Genomic DNA, 26,451 nt, shown 5'->3' with positions numbered 1-26,451 from the left:
AAGGCATGTTTTTTTTCACAAAATAAATCACAGTTGTTATGAACTTTTAGTTTCTTTTACTTCAACTATCTGTTTTAATTTTTCAGAAAGACTATCTCATATTTTTATATTCTAGTAACTTGACGAAAAATCGATAATGTTGCCAATGCTTAAAATATTTTGCTGATTTATTTTTAGACGTAATGCTTTCTCGCCAAAAGGATGCATTTTCATTGACAGCTTATCATTACATCTGTGACAACAGTATGAATAATTGTATGGTTTGATATGCAATTAAGTACTTTATTGCAATTCGGCAATACGAACTAGATGACACTGTGTGACGTAGTAACCCGTCCACAATTTTTGTAAACACGCTTGTCGGAATACATAAATTCGAATAGGTACATACATACATAGTTGAATAGGCTATTTAGTATTTATTGCGGAAGTAATGGCTTCCAAATTTTAATTGTGGATTTAATTTTGTCAGTAGTAATTAAAATTAAATTAATCTAAACATTGTTTTTTTCTATTAAAAATATTGCATTATGTGAATAAGTCGGCTTACACATTGTGAAGCCGCGTCCTGTATGATAGTTTTCAAAGAATACGATTTAAAACAATAATTAAATTGACAATGTAACTTCCATAAGTATAGCTAAATATCGAAATTAAGAAATGTGCAAGTAAGGTAAACAAATGCGTCCACCGTTTCTCTGAAGGATGCTGTGAAAATGCCTTCACACTCTAGGCACACACACTGTCACTGATTTACAAGTCAAGAAACTATTGCCATGGATGGTACCGGCGGAGTAAATGCTGTAAAGAATAAAATGAAAGGACGGATTCAGGAAGAAGAAGAAGAAGAGGAATCCGAAGAAGAGATGCTAGAGAGTGAGGACGAGGACGAAACCATAGCTAGAATACAACGAGCTCATTATGCACAAGTGGCTGCTATGAATCCTCGAAGACGTGCATCTACAAAACCGAGGCCAATGAGTATGAAAAGAAAAATGGAAGCAGTTAAAGCTTTTCACGATTTCACTAAAAAGTTCAAGCAGGATACTGGTATCCGAATACGCAGCTTAGCTGGTAATAATGTATTAGAATTAAGTGACTTTTCTAGTGATAATAGTGAATCAGATAGTGATGGTTTATCAGAGGAGGAATTTGTTGTGAATCCCAGCGCAGTAGAGGAGTTGAAGGAGGAAAATGAAAGTTACTTAGATCCTGAAACTGGTGATATTGTGGAATCTAAGCTAAAACTGTATGATACTAAGAAAAACAGTAATGAGGCACAAAAGTCAGATGTAGATAGACAAGAAGAGCCTAAAACGTTGTCAATCAGTGATATCATAAATGAAAGTGAACTAGATCTCACAAAAAATGTTGAGATATCTGAAGTTGATGAAGGTGAGCTGTGCTCAGAGAAAACAGCCGAGGAACTTTTGGGTCAAATTAAATCAGAGGACAATAGTCAGGATTTTGATGTATCAGACAAGATGAATGAAATAGGTGAAATAATTGAAAAGGCAGATAATAAAAATGAAGCAGGCGATGAAACATCACAATCTGATGGAAAAAAAACTGATGAATGTGATGAGGTCAGTTTATTTTATTAATTATATTCAAAAATATGCTATTGATGTAATGTAATATTTAATCCATTTATCTTCTTCATTTAGTAAAATATGAAAGTAAAAGAATTGTTAAATTTACACACACATTTCTTAATAATTTATGTAGATTACTTTAAATATTAGATTTTCAACTATCTGGCTATTTTATCATAAGATATTTCATATCGAAAAGAATAAGACATTAGAAAATAATTTGAATTGAATGAGATCACTTATTGTTGCATCATGCAGTTGATGGTGATTAATATTGTTTATATTATCTTTAGTCAGTTATGTACTTTTGCCAATTATGGTAATATAATCAAATGTGTTGATTGTAATTTATTTTCTTGAAACCTATTACTTAATACTTTCAAATCCTACCAGTGTTATGCTGGAAATAGATAAAAACTCTACCATAGAAATTATGTTAAACTGAAAAGTTTTAAATCATGGTGATGCCCATTTTCCTTTCATTTTGAATTCATTAAACTTATATTAATCAAAACTTATATTAGACCAAACCAAAATTAGGAATTCTCATATTATATGAATAACTAGCGACCCGCCCTCGCTTCGCTTCGGAAACATTAAAACACACATGAAACCAAAAAAAATTAAAAATAAAAAATAAAAGTAGCCTATGTTCATCAGGGACAATGTCGGCTTCTAATGGAAAAATAATTTTTCAAATCGGTCCAGTACTTTCGGAGCCTATTCGAAACAAACAAACAAACAAATCTTTCCTCTTTATAATATTATTAAGTATAGATATAAATTCTAAAATTAAATTGAAAAATAAAAGTCATAGAACACTACATTATAGCAAAAACCTGATTTATTTTATGATAAGCTGTGAAACACTGCTTAAAATTGAATAAAAAAAAAATAAACATATTAATAAAATATAGCAATTAGTTATTTTGTAAAATGTGATAGATGAAATCAAAACTAAAATATGAATTACACTAGAATTGCTGTTATTGTTTCTCTAAGTTATTGAATTGAATGTTAGAGCTAAATATCTTTGACATGAAAATGGACTACCTACTTTTGCAACATGTTACTAGTTTGTCAAAAAGAAAAAAATATATCATAAAATAACACTGCATGATTTTGACTTTCAGAAAAAGCAAACAAATCCTAATGCCTTGAATGTACGTCGTAATATTAGAGAAGTCATGGATGAGAAGAATCTGGATGCATCAACACTAGCTGCTCAGAGGCAGGAGTCTGAACGTTTGGCTCGTGTACAGGAACAACAAAGAATTATTCGAGAGGTAGTGTAATAAACTGTTCCTTCGCCTATTACATAAATCAAATAATTATGAATTCCTATACCAATCGAAATTATTTATTATTTATAATGAATAAACTAAAATATAGATAGATAGAATATAGATAGATTATACATAATAATACAATTATTCTAATCAGGTGGAACCACAGAAATAACAACTTTGACTATTGCACCTAGGGTCTCAATTTGAATTTACTCAAATTCTATAATTTTTGTTAAAGATATATAACAAGGATAAGATTCAGGTAGTCATATCACGTGTATGCTTCCAGCATACCAACTGTAATAGGAGGAAATATAAGTTAGGCCTTGTTGAATAAGCAACATTTAAAAACATTTAAAAACTAGGCAGACGAGCGCACGGCCCACCTGATGGTGAGCGGTTACCGTCGCCCATGAACTTCAGCAATGCCAGGGGCAGAGCTAAGCCGCTGCCTACCGTTTAATACTCTCCACAAGCCTCGTTTGAAGAAGGACATGTCATAGCGCTCATTTACAATATTAGAAGCAATCACTTTCATGCATATTAATAAAATTACCTCCTTAATCCAGGTACAAAGACAAATAGCTATTAATAGACAAAACAAAATTCATCAGAAGACATTATCATTATTACAAGGAGGTTCATCAATATTAAAGAAATCAATGGGAGGACAGAAATTAAAGTAAGTTCCACACACTCAAAGCTTTGTTAAATTTTTGTGTCTGATGAAGAAACAATATTATTCTTTTAAATCTCCAGTTTACCGAATACAGTATTAGTGAAGTTGCCATCGGGTGAAGTTAAAAAGACAACAATGAAGCAAGGGCAGGTTGAGATGATGAAAATCCCTAAACCTACCACATCGAGTGCTGCTAAATTAGGAAAATTTGATCAAAAAACTGAGAAAAAAGAGGTTGGTATTTTCAACAACTATGTAACTGATCTTTTATAAATTCTCTGTGCATCAACATGTATCTTATGCACATTTAAACATTTATTAGATTAATAAATAATAAATAATTTAATACATAAACACTTGTTTACGAAATGAAATTGTTGATACATGTTCACATCAAATAAATAATCCATAAACAAGTAACTTTATCTAAAGTATTGACTATGCAAAGCCAACTGTGATCATGACTGACAAAAAAGGAAATAAAAATAATTAATGTTTTATAGAGTACACAGTATTGAGATGTTTAAACTGCAAAGTTATATTTATGACCATAAATCCATAAATATGCAACATAATTAACTATTATTTTTTTTGTGAATTTCCAGGTTGTTGAAATTGTTGACAGTAGCAGTGGTGAAGAGTCGACATCGTCTTCATCTGATTCTGATGATTGTATAATGCTATCAGATTCTGAAGTGCCACCTAGTCCAGAGGCAGATGAGGACCCTAACAATTCAGGTTTCTATCCATTCCTTTAAGATTCTGCATAGTGTAAAAACTGAGGTTTCTTCCTTAAAGTAATTGAACTGAAAAAAGCTTACGAAAATTTATTCATACTGTAGCAGCATGTGCCTAAAGAAAATGATTTTTTGTTTTTTGATCTTCCAATTTTAATTCTATAGATTTCTTACATTTAAATACATTCTACTAATAATTATGAATAACTATTAATTATATAACAATAATTAGTCATTATCTAATAACTCATTGAAGGTTAAAAAAAATATCTGAATTTCAGGGCTCCATGTGAATGATGTGTACAATGTGCCTGATGAACAAGGACGAGTACTTATCAACATTGGTCATCCAGAAGCCGAAGAAGACATATTCTTGGCCCCACAAATAGCTAGGGTTATCAAACCACATCAAGTACGTATTAATTTAAAAATAATTTTATACAATTATTTATTGGTTTTATATTAGCGAAATCTAAATATTAATACGTGAAGCAAAAACTTTGTATCTCTTTTTACGAATTGCGCAGACGGAGGAGTATGAAATTTCCCTCACTTATAGAGAATAGATGATGACCGAGCTTTGCTCGTTTTTTTTTTGATAACGCCATCTTGTTGTGTCTTTAAAGCGGTTAGTTGCCCTCAATTAAGAAAAATAGTATTATTATTCGCCAATAGATGTTGGGAAGAGTTGATTATTGAAAACACGAATAAAACAACATTTTCTGAAAATAAATCGTAGCTAGATCGATTTATCGCCCCCGAAATCCCCTGTATACAAAATTTTATGAAAATCGTTGGAGCCGTTTCCGAGATTCAGATTATAAAAATATACACTCGGGTGCAATGAAATCGCACATATGTAAATTTTTTGAAAATTATTATTTACTTCTTTTAATTAAAAAAAAACATATTTTTTAACATAGGGTTAAAGGTTAGTTCAATACCTATTCAATGATACCATATAAGTGGAGATAAGGTTACTTTCTTGAGGAAAATAAAATACAACAACAATTTAATCTTTATTACAAAATGATTACTCAACTAAACCGTTTAAAATTTGGGGATTAATAAAAAAAAAAACACAAAAAATACTGAAAAATCATTTATTTGTAACAAGTATTGCCCCCCTCTTGCCCGAATTACAGCTTCACACCGATTCCCCATCGACTCTATCAAGTTTCTGATAAAGTCTTGTGGCATGGCGTCCCATTCCTCTTTGAGCGCATTTTGTATCTCCTGGAGATTAGCTGGAGCACTATTTCGATCTCTAATTTTTCTTTTTAATTCGTCCCACAAGTGTTCAATCGGATTAAGGTCCGGGCTCCGAGCTGGCCACTCCATCACGGGTACATTTACTTCTTGTAAGTATTGTCTCACTATCGCAGCGGTATGAGGTCTTGCATTGTCATGCATAAAAAGGAAGTTACTTCCAATTAAACGGCCAAATGGTACGACATGTTCTTGTAGAACTTCCTCTATGTATCGTTGAGATGTTAGACCTCTTGTTTGTCGCCTAATATTGGCCCCAACGATGAAGACAAGCTCTGTTTTTCGTTCGAGTGAGATACCTCCCCAGAACATACACGAACCACCGCCGTATGCTACACGTTCTGTGATGCAACATTGGGAAAATCGCTCTGAGCGCCTTCTGTAGACCCTTCCACGTCCATCATTATCGTGAAGACACATTCTGGACTCGTTTGAGAACAGGACTGCTTTCCACTGGTCGGCTGTCCAGTTGACGTGTTCTTGTGCAAATCGAAAACGAGCCCGGCGGTGAGCTGGCGTCAATTTAGGGCCATTTGCTGGCCTATGCGCAGTCAAACCACCTTTGGCAAGTTTCCTTCTGACTATCCACCTACTGACTACCACTTCACGCACCTGTTGAAGCTGCTGCGCAAGTTCAACGGCAGTCAAACGACGATTTCGCAACGCTGTCGTTACAAGAAATCTGTTGTCGCGCTGTGTTGTAGCTCTTGCTCGACCAGATCCTCGTCGCCTTTCAAAGCCACCAGTCTCCCGATAGCGCTGGTACACACGACGAACTGAATATCGGCTGATATTCAGTTGTCGAGCTACAGCACTCTGGTTCTGGCCCGCTTCAATCAGAGCGACGACTTGAGCGGCTTTTTCCGGAGTAGTATCCATCTTTTTCAGACAAATGCAATTGGAGTCACTAGGGGTCTTATCAGGTTAAGTGTTGGCTTGCAACTGATGACGTTTTACACAAAAGATGCCTTTTTATACCTGCAGTTGGTCTTGCAAACTGCAGTGAGTTGAGGGAGATTTTTGGAGTTTGCTGTTGTCGTTTTGTTTCAGCAGGCAGGTAAACTTATCATGTCTTATGTGGTATCATTGAATAGGTATTGAACTATCCTTTAACCTTATGTTAAAAAAATTATGTATTTTTTTAAATAAAAAGAAGTAAATAATATTTTTTACTTCGTTTTCATTGCACCCGAGTGTATATATACAAGAATTGTTCGTTTAAAGGTATAAGATATAGAGAAGAAGTGCACAATGCTAATATTTTTCAAAAATTCGTTTTTAAAAAATATAGTCTTATTTTTAGACGAAGCCAGCTGACAGTAGCTAATGTCACTTTGTAAAATAATGTTGTTATATTTAAAGTAATAGTGATGCGGTCAGTTCTCGTTCAATCACATGAATGAAAAATGAGTGTGAAGAGTTAATAATTTCAAACTATAAAAGAACATTATTTCTATTTTACAATAAAATTGTATTAAAGTGCTTCAATATATGTTACTAGTAGTATGTATAATAGCCGGCAAACTTCTTGAGCATTTGTCGACGTAGTGGGGGTAAGTTCGCGCATGGTACACTCACGTGCAAAAACATTAATTACTCTGCGTCATAATGCTATTAAATTATGAAAATCAACATATTATGTATTTATTTATATATTTATTAGAACATCAACAAAAAATATAGGTTAATAATTGTAATAATTTAATCTTGGGGTAAAATAGATATTCCTTCTATTAAGTCAAAACTAGAGCTGTTGCCAGGTCTTGGTTCAGTTGAAGCGAAGCTGGTATTTGTAATTTTTTTTTCGTTATCCTAATCTTGACCATCATCATCATCACTGTTTTCATCACCCGAGTCGCTATCATCGTGATGAGTCGACATAGGGCTCATTGGTGTAGTTTACAACTCGGTCGGTTCGGTCTTCTTTTTTGTCTATAATTAATGATTTTTTGGAGATATTCGATTCGTAGTAATCGAATGTTACTTTTTTCAATTACCAGCTTCCGATTACTTTCTGTTTTTTTTTTTCATCTGAAGCCTAGCTCTTTCATAATTCGTCGTAAGCTTCATTCCGAGCCACTCACTACTCACTGATATTTTTCTTGCTTCCGAAGTCTGTTTTACTTTTTCCATATCATTCTTCCCCTGTTTTATAATGAAGCAATATACGTCGTACACAATTTTTCTACCCTTTCTTTTGAATACTACACCAGTTTGTCGCGGCATAGTGTATTTTTTATAAAAAATCAACAAACACTCAACATATAGCAATGGCAACAAAGTCAACAAGCAATTATAACAAATAACTTAACGATGAATAACGATAGACTTTTCACTGTACGCAAGCGTACTTTTGGGAGCAAGCGGAACGAGGGCGCGGTGCGGGACGCAAGGTTCGATTGATCTACCAATAACGCGCTCGATACGATTTCCCCTGCCGTCGCGCCTCACCCTCACCACCAAAGTGATCTAAAATTCGGTTCTGCGCAGTCAAGGTCAATTGGCTCAAGAACTTTGCCGGTTACTATAACTACAATCAGTTTTTTTTATTTTCATTACCTACATATAATTGTTATATTTTATACATCTATAGTTTCAACTATATGATGTATTGAAAATAGTACAGTCTTACAAGTTTCCTCGCAATGTTTTCCTTAATGTTTAAAACACTCGGTATTCAGTATAGGTAGATACTATAGGAACATAATCGTCGAAAACTCATTAGTATGTACAAAGCACGACTAAAATTCGAACCCCGTACCCGATATCGGCAGTTCGGCATACTAACTATTCACTAGACAATCCAGGCAATTTCATTAATTCAGGAGTTTTTTCAATCATTCACTTTGCCACAACACTATTTTTATTTCATCAAAAACTGACAACACAGTAAACGTCAGTTGACTTCGTCGAATTAAAAATACGACTATAGAAAAGAATTGCAGAATGCTAATATTGTTTTAAAATTATGCATTAAAAATATATTAAATCAATAAAGAAAACATTACACACACTACATTTGACACACATACATATACTCTTTGTGTATTATTTATTGTGAAACTTTTGTTATTCTTTAAAATGTGGTCAAATTGAGAATAGGTTAATATTTTTTGTCTTTAACATTATTTATATTATTATATATTAGTGTACTTTTGGCGAAATCTGTATTATATAGAATATATTAATATCTGTATTATTATAAAAGTATAATAGTGTTTGACAATAGAACCATAATAATGTATAAACTTTTAATTTCAATTAATTATAGTCGAAATTCAACTACTGCGGAGACCACTAGTATATATAAAATAGGACAGCAGTACCAACTCTGCAGTCTTAAATAGCACCGTTTAATAGCAAGTAGCTTAGTGTGCTGGTAGATTACTTACCCATCTTAATATTAGAAAAAAATAGAGGTTTTCATTGCACACAAATTCCTTGAAAGTTACAAAATATTTCAGATTGGTGGTGTAAGATTTCTATTTGACAATATAATTGAATCAGTAGAACGATTCTCAACATCAACGGGCTTTGGTTGTATCCTGGCTCACTCCATGGGCCTCGGGAAAACGCTGCAAATAGTATCTTTCTGTGACGTGTTTCTAAGGCATACCAGTTCGAAAACCGTTTTATGTATAATGCCAATAAATACGCTTCAAAACTGGGTAAGTGATGATATCCAATATTTTCGTCAAAACTTAATTGCAGCTTTCCTCAATGTCTAAACTAATATTATAAATGTGAAAGTGTGTGTTGTTTGTTTGGTTTTTTTATTTGTTTGTCGTAACGAAACAAAGATTTTTTTAAATGATAGTGTTAGGTCAAGAGAATGACATAGGCAAATGTTTATACCAAAAAACATTTTATTTCCACGAGAAACTACACTACACTTTTGAGCTTGCTGCCAAAGCCGCAGAGAACTATCTAGTTTTATATAATTTGTAAAAGAAAATTCGTATAAAATGTTAGAACACTATTACATGTCGAATTTCAGGTTGCAGAGTTCAACATGTGGCTGCCTTTAGATCCATCAACAAGTTCACTATCGGCCCACGGCGAAGTCCGATCGAGAAACTTTCCAATTTACGTTCTAAACGATAGTCATAAAACTTTACAAATGAGAGCGAAAGTTGTTAAGGTAAAGTTTATTTTAAATCCACTTTTAGCTGGATACACTTGATAAGAGTGAAAAGGCTCAAATATCATAATAAATTTAAAAGTTCTGATTTTATTTTTATGAAGTGATAAAGGTTAAATAAGAAAATTAAAGAAAAAAACGATAGATTAGTAGGTCTCTACTTAACCTTTATCAACTTTGACAATTATCGACTAATTACTTTCTAAGTAAGGTTATCAATCAACTAATGTACTTTATTATTTTTAGGACTGGACGACAAGTGGCGGTGTACTTATGATTGGTTACGAGTTGTACAGATTGCTTAGTTTAAAGAAAGATAAAAAACCAAGGAAGAAGAGAAAAGCTGACGAAAAGAAACAAGAGAAGGAGGAGAAAGAGAAAGATGACAAGAAACCTGAAATAGGCAATGAAGATACTCAAGTAAGCAGTTTTATCTACTTATTATACTGTATCTATCTATATTATAACTGCATTATACTGTATCAGAATTAAGTCCGTAAAGTTTATAAAAAAAGGAAATGTATTTCAATAAAAAATGGCGAGTTAGAGAACACTCAAGACTGACTCAAGGATTTACATTTCAAATTCGATTATTTTGAACGCAAAAACTGCGATTTTGGTGAGATTAAGCTTCATTTAGCGCGCTGTTATAACGAATACTGGAGATGACATTATGAAATCATATGTTAACGGCGCGAACGCGAAGTTTTTTCTTGTATTTTCTATTTTATCGGTTTGCGGAATGGGATAGCCGATGTACATAATATATAGAATACAATTAATACATCCACCTCAATTATCAAGTGAGTGGCGGCGTACAAATTGTGACAGCTGAAGACTCTGGCAACCACTTAATAACACTTGAGACAAGAGATCGTCCACTTAACTACAACAAAAAAAAAACCTTGAATTATTTTCATCATTAATAAATTATTGTGTGTAAATTGATTATCAATCTCCCACTATTAATGTTCAGTGAAATCACAGAATGTTAAAGTAACTGGCAAAAAATATAAATCTTTGAATTGTAAAATTATATGTATATTCAAAAGACATAGGTTAAATTAAAGCATATGAAACAAATTTTTGCAGAACTCAGATATTACGAATCTATCTAAAATGTCCGACGAATCAAAACTGGATAAAGATGACGGCGATGGACAAATTAAGACTGAATCTGAAATTAAAGATGAACTAAAAAAAGACGAGAAAAAAGAAGACACACCCACTCATGAAGACAAGAAACTTTTAGATGGTAAGTTTATTTTGTACTGTTTGCCAAAGTCTTGTGTTTACACTGTTTAATAGCTGTTCGAAATACAGTTGAAACTTCGACGACATGATACGTCGTGGGTATAGGCTATTTATGTTGTGTATGTGGAACCACTCAAGCTATTCATCTAGAGCAAAGGTTCCCAAACTTATTTTGTCTACTGCCCACTTTAAGAATAAATTATTTTTTAGCACTCCCATTTTTTCACCTACTTAAAAACCACTATAGTGAGAGCTCAGTGGTGTCTAAGAGCCCTCCTAGATGAAATTACATATTGTCACCCTAGCCTAGAGGCTAGTTGTTTAGACACAATGCCCCCCTTTTTTTTCTGGGTCTCTTAGGCCTTTAGGCCTTCAGCGCCCACAAGGGGGCGTTATCGCCCATTTTGAGAATGATTGATCTAGAGCATTTAAAATATCCTATATACATTTCTAAAGCGCATTTATATTACTGATAAAGATATTCGTTTTTACAGAAATGTACGAAGCGTTAGTACGTCCCGGTCCTGATTTGGTGATATGTGACGAAGGCCACAGAATTAAGAATTCACATTCAAACATATCTTATGCTTTGAAACAAATGCGAACAAAGCGTCGTGTTGTACTTACAGGTATATACGAGCTAACTTTTATTATTGATCTTCATTATAAATATATCGTTGTCTTCCAGTAACAACTTTAAATGTGGTTATACATTATGCAAAGTAATAAAAACTGAAATTGCTATGAAAACCTAAACTTCAAACGAGGCTTGTGGAGAGTATTTAACGGTAGGCAGCCGCTTGGCTCTGCCCCTGGCATTGCTGACGTCCATGAGGGACGGTAACCACTCACCATCAGGTGGGCCGTATGCTCGTCTGCTTATCGGCAATTAAAAAAAAACATTCATAAATTTTATTGTTTTTTTTTTCGCTTTTCCTAAGATACAATAAAATGGCCCTTATTATTACAAAATTATCGCCTTATTTAGGTTAATAAATAATTTTAAAATTTAACATAAACTAAATACATTGTGTATGAAGAATAACAATGTGTCCACTGCCTATTTTTTATTGTATATTAGGATGTAGACACAACATTTACTTTCACATATAACTCTTTATGCAGTGATAAAATTTAAAAATAAAATAATTATGTTTTCGTTTGTTAAAAAAACAAAGTCGTGCTTTAAACGACTCGGAATTTTCGACTATATTTTTATATTTGTATACTTTAACTATAATTCCAGGTTATCCGCTACAAAATAATTTACTTGAATATTGGTGCATGGTGGATTTTGTGCGTCCCAACTATCTCGGAAGTAAGACTGAATTCTGCAATATGTTCGAGAGGCCGATACAAAACGGGCAGTGCATAGATTCGACACCGCAGGACATAAGGCTAATGAGATATAGGGCCCACGTACTGCACTCGCTGCTTGTTGGTTTCGTGCAAAGGTAATATTTTAACCCTTTGATTGCCGTGTAGGTCACCGGTGCCCTACGCGGCGCACCGAAGTAATTACGTCGTCGTGTTACTAAGCGCCTGGATTGCCCTTTGCTTTTTTATTTTTATTTTTTTTTATTGCTTAGATGGGTGGACGAGCTCACAGCCCACCTGGTGTTAAGTGGTTACTGGAGCCCATAGACATCTACAACGTAAATGTGCCACCCACTTTGAGATATAAGTTTTCTTTTGAATGTATGTTTTAGTCTTTTAGTTCTCTTAAAAATACATTCATTCTCTGTAACTTCGGATTTGTCTTTCCTAGAGATAGATATTCCGCGCCTTAGTAAAAAGATCGAGCAGAAAGGTCGCGAAGAGTGCGCTAATTCAGGGCACCGGTGACTTACACGGCAGTAGAAGAGTTAAAAGTAATCAACCGTTAAAATTGGCTCATAAGTCAGTTTTTAACAATATCTACAAACATTAGTATATAGTGATTTTATTGAAGCAGTATTTAAATCAGCTCAACTTTTGTGAGAGTTTAGTACAGATGCTTAAAACAAATTTCATAAAACTAATGGCAGTTATTATAACTTAATATAAACTTTAATTTATATTAGTACATATATAATATATAGTATACAATATAAAGTATAATATATAGTATATATAATACTAATAGGCAGTTAATATAAACTTATGAAAATTAGCCAGTCTACTTTATTAATTCTTTCGAATAATGTGTTTAATAAAATTCATAAAGACAAATTTACTGAAAGTTTGAATTCATAAGTGACACAGAGTCCGATATTTTTTTTTTTCATAAAATTCAATGTAAAATGTTTAATTTGCCCTTTTCAATAAACAGGCGTTCACACGCAGTCTTACAATCAACGTTGCCCCAGAAGGAAGAATACGTTCTGTTAGTGCGTATGACGTCGTTACAACGTAAACTATACGAAAGATTTATGAACGAAGTCGTTCGTTCTACATCTGTACCGAATCCATTGAAAGCATTCGCTATTTGTTGTAAGGTAAAGTTGCTTTTTGTTTATCATTTCAGTAGATTATGAATCTTTTTAACCGACTTCAAAAAAGGAGGAGGTTCTCAATTCGACAATGTTTTTTTTTTATTTTTGTTACCTCATAACTTTTGACTGGGTGAATCGATTTTGATGATTCTTTTTTCTATGAGAAAGCTGACGCTTCCCGTGTGGTCCCATTTCAATTTAGTCCAGTTCTGATAACGGTATCCATGAGAAAAACATATGAGTCTTAAATTTGCATTAAGTACGTGCGCGACGAATAGACGAATAACTCAATGACTCAATACCACGCCAACCGATTTCGATGATTATTGTTTTTAGTGTATATTCATTTGTTTTGGAATATCTTTTTTTTTCTATTTGAAGTCGGTTTTTGTTAAAGCATGTCGTATTTACAATTATTATTGCAGTGATGTAAATAATGCTGCTTTAACTTCTAATAGATATGGAATCATCCAGATGTTCTATACAATTTTCTCAAAAAACGAAGTGAACTAAATGCAGCCATCGAAGAAGATTTGGACTTAGAAGAGTTACGAGGAGTCACGAAATCAGGTCGCCCTAGGAATAGTAAAGCACAACCGCGACGAACGGGTAAAACACGAGTAAGTCTTACAAATTTCTACAACTTATTCTTACATTATTTCGAATAAAAAAAATTAACTCCCTATTTATATACAGGGTGCTCCTAAAAAGCCAGCAGCGACAATACCACCTAACACCACCGGTCCATCTTCACGGCCAGACTCCAATGCTTACAATAATCCACCATATCCGCCTAATGGACCATATGGACCACCGAATGCCTACCGATCCGATACATCAAACGGCTCTTACCCACCTTACCCTAATTACCAAAACCCTGGACAAGGTTATTATCCGCCGAACCAGAGTTATAATCAGAATTACGATAGCAATTACTATCAACAACAACAGGCGCCGTATGGAAATAATTATCCTAATCAATATCCACCAAACAACCCTGATTGTAATCAAGGGTACAATCAAAATTACTGGGGCAACGGTAACTATTACGGAAATTCGGGTTACTACAATAACCCTCAATATCCTAACAATCAGCCTCCTCCTCAACCTCAAACCCACGACTTTCGAGGTAACACTCCAGCTGAATATGAAAATTCTCAAAATTATCCACCGAATTATAACGGACCACCAACTGAACAACCATATCCTGGTGGCAATCCCGTTCCCCAATATTCGAATAATCAGGATTCATATGGAAATCAGCAGAGACCACCGTATCCCGGTTATCACAATCAACCAGGCTACTCGGAATACGATGCCAACGTCCCACCTGTACCATATTCGAATCCACCAGCACAAGGTTATCAAAACGAACAGTATCCACCGCCGCCTTATTCCAATAACCAACAATCGTTTGGTCCGAATACTCAAGCTCAGTACAATCAGTACGACAACATCAATTCAAATTTCCCGGGCTATGCCAACAATACTCTAGAAAATGCAGCTCCTGATCCAAGCGTGCCAAATCAACAACTAGTTAAAAATGAGCCTGCAACAACACCCAACTTTCCGACGAATAATATCAAATCTGAATCTAATATACCGCAAAATAGTCCCACTGCCCAATATCCGGGCTATGGTTATCCACAAAATGCAGCTTCTTATCCGGAATCTGAGAATCCTGGTTCTACCTATCCTAGTCAGTATCCCAATTTCCCACAGCATCTCGAAACTAAACCGCCTTTGGGTAGTGCAAGCTCAGGAAGTCCAATAACATCGTGGCCTATAACTGAACTCAAAACTGAAGTTGATAAGTTTAAGGCAGAAGAAATGAAGGCAGAAGTCAAATCTGAATCAGATGGAGAAGTGAAAATTGCTGATTTGGATACGAAGAAAATTGTTAAGGATGAAAAGAAACCACCTTTGAATGCGGCTGTTGTGCCGACTCAACTCAAACCTGAGCCGGTAAAGAGAAACGAAAATGAACAGAAAACTGATGCAACTAAGAGTGACGCGTCCGAATCTGAAGAAGATATTCCGAAACGAGGTAGGCCCAAAGGAAAATCGAAAGACGGTAAAAAAACCGAAAAACAAAAAGCCAAAAACAAAGCAAAGGCTAAAGGTAGAAAAGATAGAAAAATCTCCAAGGATAAAAATAACGACGACTCAGAGTCTGAAGACAGCGAGAAGGAAGAGAAAAAAAATAGAGAAGAAGAATTGGCGATGGTGAAAAAGGCCGAGGAAATGACTTATGATTGGGCTACCGAGTTACTGAAAGACTACATCCCTGGGATTATTGAGAACTCCGCAAAAATGGAACTGTTCTTTTACATTTTGAACGAAAGTATAAAATTAGGAGACAGACTGCTTTTGTTCAGCCAAAGTTTGTTCACGTTAAATCTCATTGAAGACTTTCTTGAAAGAAATTATATACCTGGAACGAATTGTCCCTGGGAAAGGAACACAAACTACTACAGTAAGATTTAAATAATTATAAATAATAATGTTAACGTATACTAATTTGATACTTGATAATTTTGGATGGTTTTAGGATTGGACGGTTCGACTCACGCTCTCGAACGCGAGAAACTCATAAACGAGTTCAATACAAATCCGCATGTGTATCTGTTTCTGGTTTCGACAAGGGCGGGCTCGTTGGGGATCAACCTCGTCGGGGCGAACAGAGTGATCGTGTTCGATGCCAGTTGGAACCCGTGCCACGACACACAGGCTGTGTGCAGAGTCTACAGGTAACATTAATCCTACTTCATATTAATTACAATATTGATGTCCTTTTCCTCCTTGCCCTTATCCCCCCACAATATAGGGGTCGGTGCAGCATCTCCTCATTTCCATTCAGACTTACCACATCACACTTCTTCATCTTATCATATATCTTCTATCACAGAGTTCATCCAAGTCTTTTTACGATGGCCCCTCACATTACCGTCTATTTACATATTACATACATATATACATATTTTTTTTATTTTTTTTTAAATATATTTCGATTTTTAAATTTGTGTTCAGCGGCGAATTGAGCAGCTGTAAAGAGTACTGATATCCATTATTTTTTAGGCCCAATAAATAAACACATTTACAATTTGCAAAACTTGACCCGATTTATTCTTTTTTTTCTCCAACTTATCCCACTAGGTGGGGTCGGCACAGCAAATTATTTTCTTCCATTCTCTTCTATCAGTCGTCAGCTCTACACTCACTTCTCTCTCTCTCTCTCTCTCTCTCTCATATCATCATTCACACACTCCATCCATGTCTTCTTCGGGCGACATCTTCCCTCTCTACCGATTTATTATTAAATAAATTGTATTTGTACATCATTTGCCTTATACAAAACTTCGTTTTCAAGATACGGCCAAAGGAAACCGTGCTTCGTCTATCGTTTCGTAATGGATTGCTGTTTGGAGAAGAAGATATACGATCGACAGATAAACAAGCAGGGCATGGCGGATCGCGTCGTCGACGAATGCAACCCGGACGCCGTCTTGTCTATGAAAGAAATCACGAATCTATGCTTTGATAACGACGAGAAAGTAAGTTTAGTTTTATGTAAATTTCTTATTGGTCTAGGATTCTATCATAATCATGTAAACTTATTATGCTACTTGTTCTTAGAAACATCATCATCTTGGTTCTGCTAATATTATGCTCCAGGAATTTAAAGATTATCTGTTGTTGTTGTCATTATAAGCTTTCATTATTATTTATTACTAGCCGTCCGTACCCGCCCGCTTCGCTGAGCATTTAAAATTAACATTATTATTTATTGTCATTATTATTAGGGAGTCCAACACTCCTAAAAATATTAGCCTATCCATTAAGTACATGTATTTTCTACATGGATATCAAGTTTCAAGTCAATCGGATGCACGGTTCAGTAGTTATAACGGAACATCCGTAAAAACCACTGTAGATTTATATATTAGTATAGATTAAGAAATTCAAATGACTGCAACTCTCTTGTTCGTTTTATAGTTTAATACTTAATGCATTTGTTTTTTAAATGCATAGCAAAAATAAATAAACGCTATGACAAAAGTATCTATGTACTTGAAAATTTTTTTTTATTTTTTTTTATTGCTTAGATGTGTGGACGAGCTCACAGCCCACCTGGTGTTAAGTGGTTACTGGAGCCCATATACATCTACAACGTAAATGCGCCACACACCTTGAGATATAGTTCTAAGGTCTCAGTATAATCACAACGGCTGCCCCACCCTTCAAACCGAAACGCATTACTGCTTCACGACAGAAATAGGCGGGGCGGTGATACCTACCCGTGCGGACTCACAAGAGGTCCTACCACCAGTAAAAGTAAATGCATTTAATTTGCTTCCTTTTGTTCTTGATCAGAGGATTCATTTTGTCTTGCCGATATCACGTGCGTACTTCTCAGCGACACGTCACTTCGTCACGTGACGTCACTAAATTATCACCTCGCAGATATCTTGCGAACCGTATTTAATGAGATTTCCTTCGATTGCAGGAAACAGATCCCAAAGACCTGTCCGAGCACAAAGATAAGTACATCGACGTGGTGATGCAAGGTATTATAGCTCAAAACGGAAAGCTCTTAACTAAGGAACCATTTCAACACGAATCTTTGCTCGTAGACAGGAAAGAGAAAAAATTGTCTAGTGCTGAAAAGAGACTTGCACAAAGAGGGTGAGTAGTGAAATATGGAAATTATATCGAAGGGTGAAAGGTTGGTTTAAGCGACGTTTTTGCCACTTTACAAGAGAGCCATTTAAAGTAAAAAAATTGGGAAAAATATCAGTAAAAAAACTTCAAAAAGTTCAATTAAAAACATCGAACAGTTGATGTCAATGCCAAATAAAACGCATCTTCAATTACAAATATAAATCTCGCGTATTAATCGAAATGTCGCTTATTTAATTTTAAATAGCCTTTCAACCCTCGGTATTGTATGAAAATAAATAAATAAAACTTTAATATTCCACTCGAATTCATTATTATTTAACAAGCTTCGATGTACAGCGTATAAAATAGGACGCGCCAGCTAGATTGCTCAAACGAATTGATATTTTAAATTTTCTATTAAACACTTACTGGTGGTGGTGGTGGACCTCTTGTGAGTCCGCACGTGTAGGTACCACCGCCCCGCCTATTTCTACCGTGAAGCAGTGATGCGTTTCGGTTTGAAGGGCGGGGCAGCCGTTGTAACTATACTGAGACCTTAGAACTTATATCTCAAGGCGGGTGGCGCATTTATGTCGTAGATGTCTATGGGCTCTAGTAACCACTTAACAACCAGGGCTGTGAGCCACCTAAGCAAAAAAGTGAAAATTTTAACCTACACTGCCTATTACGAAAACTACACGTACGTACACTACGTATGGCCGTTCCGAACCTAGCCGCGTTACGCTGCGCAGAACACAAAATCGTATCAGCGGGACGCACGCGGGACCTTGAGGCAGGGCGCGCCCGCGCGCGCTCTCTTCCACCCGCAAGCGCCCTCGCCTCCCGCGCGTTAGTGTGAGTGCTACGTTCGTACACCAATCACATATTCGCTGAACTCTGACAGTATCGTCGCGTTCAGAATAGTTTCATATTGTTACTTCTTTGTTATTTGTTTCTCGTTGCTATCATTATTACAAAAAAAAAATGTTGGTTATGAAATGTCCACCCGATTGTACCATGCGCAAGTTCGTACCGACGGCTAAATTCAGAGCGGCCGTAAAGATTGGCGAGTACTATACGTTACCGTACCACTGTAAGAGAATAGTTTTTTTATTGGAAGCAGTGGTAGTTCTCTCGCACTTAAAAAATTGTTGCTAAATCAGGTACGAGTTAGAAAAGAAAGCGGCTTCAGCCCCGAAGCCGACGACCGCGTATCGCACGGTGCGGACCGCCGACGGTACCATCATACAGCGGCCCGTGGCCTCGGTGCGTCCCATGCAGCACGGGGCGCGCTGGATACCGGCCGACGTGTGGCGAAGGCAGGGGATGACCGCCCAGGAAATGACTTTGCCTCAAGGTCAGTCCTAACCGTCTCTATTTAACCTTTATTGTCTCTAAACAATTTTCGCTCACTCTTTTCATTAGACTACCTGTTTGGAAAACGTATGATTAATCCGTTCTTTCTTGCCTACATAATTATATTTAAATTAAAACGCCTTTTTTCCGAATTTTTTTATCATCTATAGTCATCTTTAAATTTTGTAATTTCCAAAGTTATGGCTTAGAAGTCTTCTATAAAATACGTCCGTTGTATACGACGATCTACTTCATTTTCTGGTTTGATTTTTGGATTTGATGTTTTCAAAAGTCAGTGCTGTTCTCTTTACCAGTTTATTGTGGAAAGAAGGTCAGAGAATTTACTCGTAAAAAGTTTTAAACTAGAATATTTTACGGACGACCCCCTACTATGTTTCATAGTAAATGGTATTATTTAACGAAAACTAGTGTTTTTTTATTTTATCATATTAAATAGGACAAAATGTTTATAGATGTCGTAATACCAACGAATTCGGCCGAGAAAACTAATATAGTACTAAAGGCGGGTCAACGTGTAATGGTGTTGAAGTCGCCAAAAGGTATTTACATGCAGTTGGAATCTGGTAAAATCATTGCCATCAAAACTGCGATCAAAGGCATCGGCCATAAAGGTGAAGGAAAGGATAATCCAGTGGGGAAAAAAGGTATATATAACTTTATTTTTTTACTTTTTTCATTGATATGTTTTTTTAATTTGTTGGGTGTATTCTTTAACATTAAATTTTGCTATAGTTTTAGGACATCGACCATCGTCGGCAAACATACCCGGCTCTTTGAAAAACAACTCTGCTATTACCATCACCTCAAAAATTGGACCAAGGCCTGGCCTTCAACGAATTATGAGACCGTCCATGATAGGTCAGAATAAAATAGCTAGACCTATGATGCCAGGTCAAAAATTAGCCGAAATAAGAAACAGATTAGGCGAAATGAGGTCGTATGGTGCATTGCGACCGAGATCCGTTCTGGGTCAAGGTAGAATGATCAGGCCTAACATACCCGGGTCCGTCAGCATAACTAGAGTTCCAAAAGAGCCAAAGAGATTCGATAATAGAATTGACGTAAAAAACAAAGTTGAGGCGGTTTCTGATGGTGAAACACAAGTTTTGGACAGTGACGAAAACGATTCGGACGGTGGAGAAAAAATCGTGACGAAACCGAACCGGCCGAGTAAATCGAACGCAGAATCACCAGCAGAAGCCAAAAGTGAAAGATTAAAAACTGAAGTAAAACAAAACGATATTAGAGAAGAGAAAGACAAATACAATGAAAAAGATCGTAAATCCGAACCGCGTCCTATTGTGTTAACAACTGATGAAAAGTTGCCATCCGAAGAAGTTTTAGAAACAAAACCTATTATGGATAATGCAAATGAATTACCGAAGTCACAAATAGCAGCAGTAAACGATTATATCGATTCTACACCCCGTAACGACTCAACTGAAAGAAAGACGAACTTACTTAAGAATTATAGACATCAACGTCCCGGCACCAGGCCACAGACTGAATCTAGTTTAAGTCAGCTTGAAAAAACTGCAAGCGTTTTAAATAAAGAGGGTATGCCCGATTTTAGGAAAAACTTGGACGACATCACGCAGTCTTATTCACCGAATAGTGAAGAGAAGCCAGGCTCAAAGTCAAAAAAGAAAAAGTCCCCAGCGAAAGTGGAAGGTGGCAATGAATCCCTATCTAACGACGGACATCCTTCAAGTTCAGGAATGACGCACAGCGTTTCTAGTCTACTAGTCGGGATTCAGTCAAAAAGTAGAAAAAATGATGTTTCACTAACAGCCCCAGTCGCACCAGTTGAAAATTCTAATCCTCGTATGATGAATCGCCTCCCGATGCCGGGGATGAATCAAGATTCACCTATGACCAGTCCACATTCGTTTAACAACAAATCTGCATCGGCTATGTCGCCTCATCTAACTCAAAGCGGCATGATGGGTGCGGGACCGGGACAAACCGCGGCTGTAGACATGAGTAAAGCCGCCCAGGGTGTGCCGCACCCGGCAAGCCCGATGCCGCCCCACGTCATGCCGCCACCGGGCCAGATATACCCGCCTGGAAATCCTCCGCCAGAAGCTCATTATGGACAGTTTCCAGGTATTCAAAATTCTGTTAAACTTTTTTATTATGATAAACAGGCCTAATCTTTACTATGTAGTGTCTTTAACGCTATTATTAATACGTCACAGCGATTCTGCTCGTAATTACATACCTTGATGTTCACATGTCTTGGTCTAGGGTCCCTTTTAAAGAAATACTTCGTTTGTATAGACAAATCTACCTCCTACATTTACTGTTGCAGTCTTTTAAATTAATATATGCACCGATTGTGAGAAGTTGTGGCTAAAGGATAAGACGCTCGGTCTATTCGTATCCGTTTATGCCATAAAACAAATCTATTATGTAATCTTATCTATTATTATATTTATTTTTTAAACTACGTATAAAAAGTACAAAGCCTCTTACTTTTTTTATTGCTTGGATGTTTGGACGAGCTCTCGGTCCGGTGTTAAGTGGTTACCGGAGCCCTTTTTTTTTTTTTTTGCTTACATGGTTGGACGAGCTCACAGCCCACCTGGTGTTAAGTGGTTACTGGAGCCCATAGACATCCACAACGTAAATGCGCCACCCACCTTGAGATATAAGTTCTAAGGTCTCAAGTAAGTTACAACGGCTGCCCCCCACCCTTCAAACCGAAACGCATTACTGCTTCACGGCAGAAATAGGCAGGACATCGTAAATGTGGCCACCCACCTTGAGACATGAGTTCTAAGTCTCAGTTTTTACAGTACAACGCCTGCCCCACTCTTCAAACCGAAATGCATTACTGTTTCACGGCAGAAATTAGCAGTGCGGTGGTACCTACCCGTGCGGAATCACAAGACGTTCTACAACCAGTAAACTTAACCGGCTTAGCGAATGTCTCTTGGTCTTCCCTATTATTCTTGTTTTTTAAACAACGTATTTAAGTACAAATCCTCTACTTAGCTAAGTAAATGTCCTTTTGGCCAATTGCCAGATATGACCGAATGAGCTCTTAAGCTAGTCACACCTATGCACTGATGAATACATTGGTTTGATGAATCTGCCATCAAACGACTATAAGATTAAACTTTCGTCACTTCATACGTATTGCTTTCTTACAGCATTTTTTTTTCGAAATTTCAAAATTTGATTTTTTTAAATTAATAGTATTACTTACATTTGGGTGATGATGTGTGTCGTTATGTGCAGGCTATGGCATGGGATACGGCCCGTATCCCGCCGCGCCTTTCTACGGAGGTTACGGCGGCAGTGCGGGGTACTACCCGCCGTACGGGACACCGCCCTCCTCCACCCCTACCCCTCCCTTCACTCCCCCTACACCCGCACATCCCTATCCCCCCGACTATTTACCCCCGAATCCCCAGTGGTAAATATAGAGACAACGACAACGTTATTTTTACAAATTCGTGAAATCAGTGCGTGCTGTGTGTTCGTCGAAAATTGTGATTTCCTAATGAATGAAACATCAGCGGATTTTTTTTGATAACATTAAATAAAATGTATTCCTTTTAAGATTAGCTGTGAACGTTTTGTGAAAAATTAAATCGGACAAAAATGGTTCTGTGGAGTCTGGTGTAATGTTCAATTATTCAATTTCTTAATCGATTGGTAAAGAGTCAGCCTCATATGTTTACCATTCGATGTTCCTTATAAAATAATATCTCGTATTACGTTTAAGATGAAAACGGTCTTCCAAGCAAGTTTGAAGCTTGTACTCCACAAATTGCTGGGTAATTCTGTACTAACTAAGAAAAAGAAAAAAAACTTTCAAATCTATTCGTCACATTTCTCCGGATATACGAGATTATAAAATGGATCTCTGTCCTAATTCACTATGATCACCTTGCTGAGTCTCTCTAAGCGTGTAGCAGAATATCGAATATAAATTTTAAAATAAACATAAAATTCAATTTTGACGTACAAATTTAATTAATAATTCAAGTGCATATTTTGATAAGTACGTGGCTATGGAATGATCGATCGATGTGATATGCTGCTGATTACGTAGTATTTAAGTATAATAATAATAATCAATGGATTTAGTTTTTTTTTATTACTTCCGCCTCCAGAACAATTTCTTCTTAATGCGTGTGGGACATAGTTCTAATTTTAAATAGTTTTTATCACTAAATGGAGGCGCTATCTTAAAATTAAGCTAAGTTAAGTAACTAATAGCCTACACGAAGTATTTATCGAGAATGTAATGTTAGATAGGTTCCCTTAGTATCGGAAGTATTTAGACAGTCGATTTACTCATTTAATCTTTTCTCCGTGATATGTATTTTACATATGAGCTACAAATGCGTTATTATATAAAACGGTAACATATTTGTTTTGAATCAATTTACAATGGAAACACGAAACGATCTGATTGTGGATTTATTTTTTATAAATTCAGGTTTCTATTTTTCCTTTGGTGTGTGTTTCGGAGTTATCAATTCATATTTAATTTGAATTACACTGTGTACTTCATTATATGTATGGATTGTTTAAATATTATAAATAAATATGCGGAATGCTGTTTTTTTTAATTTATAATACAAACGTACTTGTAACTCCAAAGCCTTTCATCCAAATATGTTTTTTAAACCTCTCGTCTCAAGGCAGGCAAACGGTATTTATTTGTACGAGGGTCGGTAAATGTTTGTACCGGCCGGGTTTATCGACGACAAAAAATCCCAAACTGGTCACAATATCCTCCGATCACAATTATTTCAAAAGTTTTAAATGTAAACGAAATGGTCTGCAAGGAGCATCTTTTAAATCAGAAACTGAAATCGGATTATCGAAATAAGTACACAATAGCTGCATCTTACATTCATAAATCTGGTGATAACAAAGAAATTAGGCTCGCTGTTCCAAGCTTTGTTCGACAGTCTTCTCCTTTGATCTGGAAATTGGAAGGTCACGTACACCAGTAAACATATCGTTCTGCAATTATTATTTTTTTAAGCTTGCAACACTTAATATATTTAATGACAGTAGTAGATTTTATGATGTTAAATAAAAAAAATTTGAGAATTTAGATCTATGAAAACAGTTTGATGACTCTGATATTATTAAGTAAGAAGTTTGTGACATGACTGATTTAATAGATACGTTCTTGTTTTATATTGATGTACTTACTCGTGCTCACCAGAAGAAAAATAGAAAATTAAATGTAAAGATTTTTAATGGCTTTATGTTTTATTTTTATTATTTATGTGTTCTATCATTTGTACAAAAATAATGTTCCATGTTAATATTCGAAGTCTTAAATTTGCTATACAATGCATTTTGTCAATAGCGCTGTATGGATATGTAATAAAGAAATCCGTAAACAATAACAGTTTTTATTTTCCCTCCACTTGCTCTTCACGCTACTCACTAATATTCTAGTCTAAGGTATGAGATACCCGATGTCCACTTGTACATTTTTACCCGGTGTACATTTTTAAGTAACTGTGGCCTTCAAATTCAATTCCACAATAAATGAAATTGAGCAAGACGCTTAGATGAAAAAAAAAATAAAAAAATAAAAAAAAAAATCCAGCTGTCGTAATCTATCTTCAAGTAATTATTACCAATAAAATTGAATTTACGAGTTGCCAAATTTATTTTTAATATACGAGAACAAGGCTTGACAGTACTTTTCTATTTTTTTATTTTCCGACGTCCGTTAAATATTGTGAAGATAATAATTGCGTTAGCAATGCGAACGGTAAGCTTGATTGCTGTCGTTTCAAAACATGCCCGAGGATCAGTATTGCCTTTAAACACTTGACAACAAACAGTATTATTTTGTTTTTTTTTTTCAACAGATTTTCCTCGACGGTACATTTGGCTCTGAACCTTGGCATTGTTGATTGTCACAGGCGATGAGAATTATGTACACCATACACATCTTTATATAGGGTAAGTCCGGGGTAGATGGCCATATGGGAGAGATGGCCTATCGAAATATTTCAAGGTACCGTTCATTAAATGCCACTGATTAACGTTTAATTTTCTGCGCGTCGTGCGTAAGGGCAACAGTGCGATAAAATATTTGACGAAAAAAGCATAAAAAGTAAGTAAATCCTTTGTTTTTTGTTTCGACTATTGTAAATATTTATTTGATGTTTTATGTTTTACATAATTGTGGTATCAGTTTCTTTAAATTATGGTGATATTTGTATTTGATGCAAAGTATAAAAACAGTGCTACTTTAAAATCTCAAAATGGTTTGTTTCGTGTCATGGCTTGTTTTAGATTTTGTTGTGGCCATCTCTCCCGGAAAAAAAGGAGAGATGACCAAGTACAGTCGGTATATGATGGCCATGGTGCCATGTTACAGAAATGATGTTTTCTGCAAAGTATTAATGTATTTTCTTATTTGTTTTAGATGCCTAATAATCGTGTTTACAAAATCCCGCGTTAAAACTGCCACGATGTCTAATGTTTCACACCCGAGTACTCCGAAAGAGGCTTCGTTCAGTAAGGATCCAGATTATACTGCCATCTCGAATTCTACAGGATATATCACCTAGTCCAGAAAAACTGATTAAGTGCTTAAATGAGCAAAGCAAATTGAAACACATTTGACTTCGAAAGAACACATCTAAACTAGAAAAATGCTGCAGAAAAAAGTATAAAAAAGAAAGTAATAATATGTGTCAAAACAAAGAAGGAAAAAATACAATAAAAGGACTGTTCAATGTATAAAAAGAAAAGCCATTCGTATATGAGAATAGTGACGATATTCTATTAAAAATACTGTCAGATAAGAATGAGAAAAGAAAGAGACTCGAAAAGGATAATTGTCTTGGGCGTGGTGGTGAAAATTACTACGAAACACCTCTCATCGAAGAGTGGCCTCAATGTACAGTGTGTCAGTATTGAGTTCACGAACACTACACTGAATTTAAAACGACGTGCTCCAGTTGTGACGAAGAGGAGAA

General features: G+C 35.7%; 1 protein-coding gene across 1 annotated transcript; it reads left to right on the top strand.

Annotated features, from left to right (window-relative positions):
- The first annotated feature begins 369 nt into the window (after positions 1–369).
- Positions 370–24,858, top strand: LOC114244838 (uncharacterized). Its single transcript, XM_028176752.2, has 22 exons — positions 370–1,586; positions 2,729–2,881; positions 3,454–3,566; positions 3,644–3,797; positions 4,169–4,301; positions 4,582–4,712; positions 9,034–9,237; positions 9,567–9,710; positions 9,957–10,130; positions 10,803–10,965; positions 11,459–11,593; positions 12,211–12,418; positions 13,276–13,441; positions 13,897–14,058; positions 14,135–15,914; positions 15,990–16,188; positions 16,809–16,992; positions 17,946–18,124; positions 19,264–19,457; positions 19,930–20,121; positions 20,210–21,583; positions 22,721–24,858. The coding sequence occupies exons 1-22, from the start codon at positions 777–779 to the stop codon at positions 22,900–22,902; spliced, it is 7,134 nt and encodes a 2,377-aa protein (XP_028032553.2). The 5' UTR covers positions 370–776; the 3' UTR covers positions 22,903–24,858.
- The last annotated feature ends 1,593 nt before the right edge of the window (positions 24,859–26,451 follow it).

Source organism: Bombyx mandarina, chromosome 22 (genome assembly GCF_030267445.1).
Source record: "Bombyx mandarina strain Sakado chromosome 22, ASM3026744v2".
In the NCBI taxonomy this organism is placed as follows: domain Eukaryota; kingdom Metazoa; phylum Arthropoda; class Insecta; order Lepidoptera; family Bombycidae; genus Bombyx; species Bombyx mandarina.
This window is presented reverse-complemented; position numbering and strand designations above follow the sequence as displayed.

Excerpts from the sequence above, each read along its gene's own strand:
- LOC114244838 (XM_028176752.2), top strand. The coding sequence starts at position 777 with ATGGATGGTACCGGCGGAGTAAATGCTGTAAAGAATAAAATGAAAGGA. Across the intron at positions 4,713-9,033 it reads GGGTTATCAAACCACATCAA|ATTGGTGGTGTAAGATTTCT; the intron begins GTACGTATTAAT and ends AAAATATTTCAG. Across the intron at positions 10,966-11,458 it reads AGACAAGAAACTTTTAGATG|AAATGTACGAAGCGTTAGTA; the intron begins GTAAGTTTATTT and ends TCGTTTTTACAG.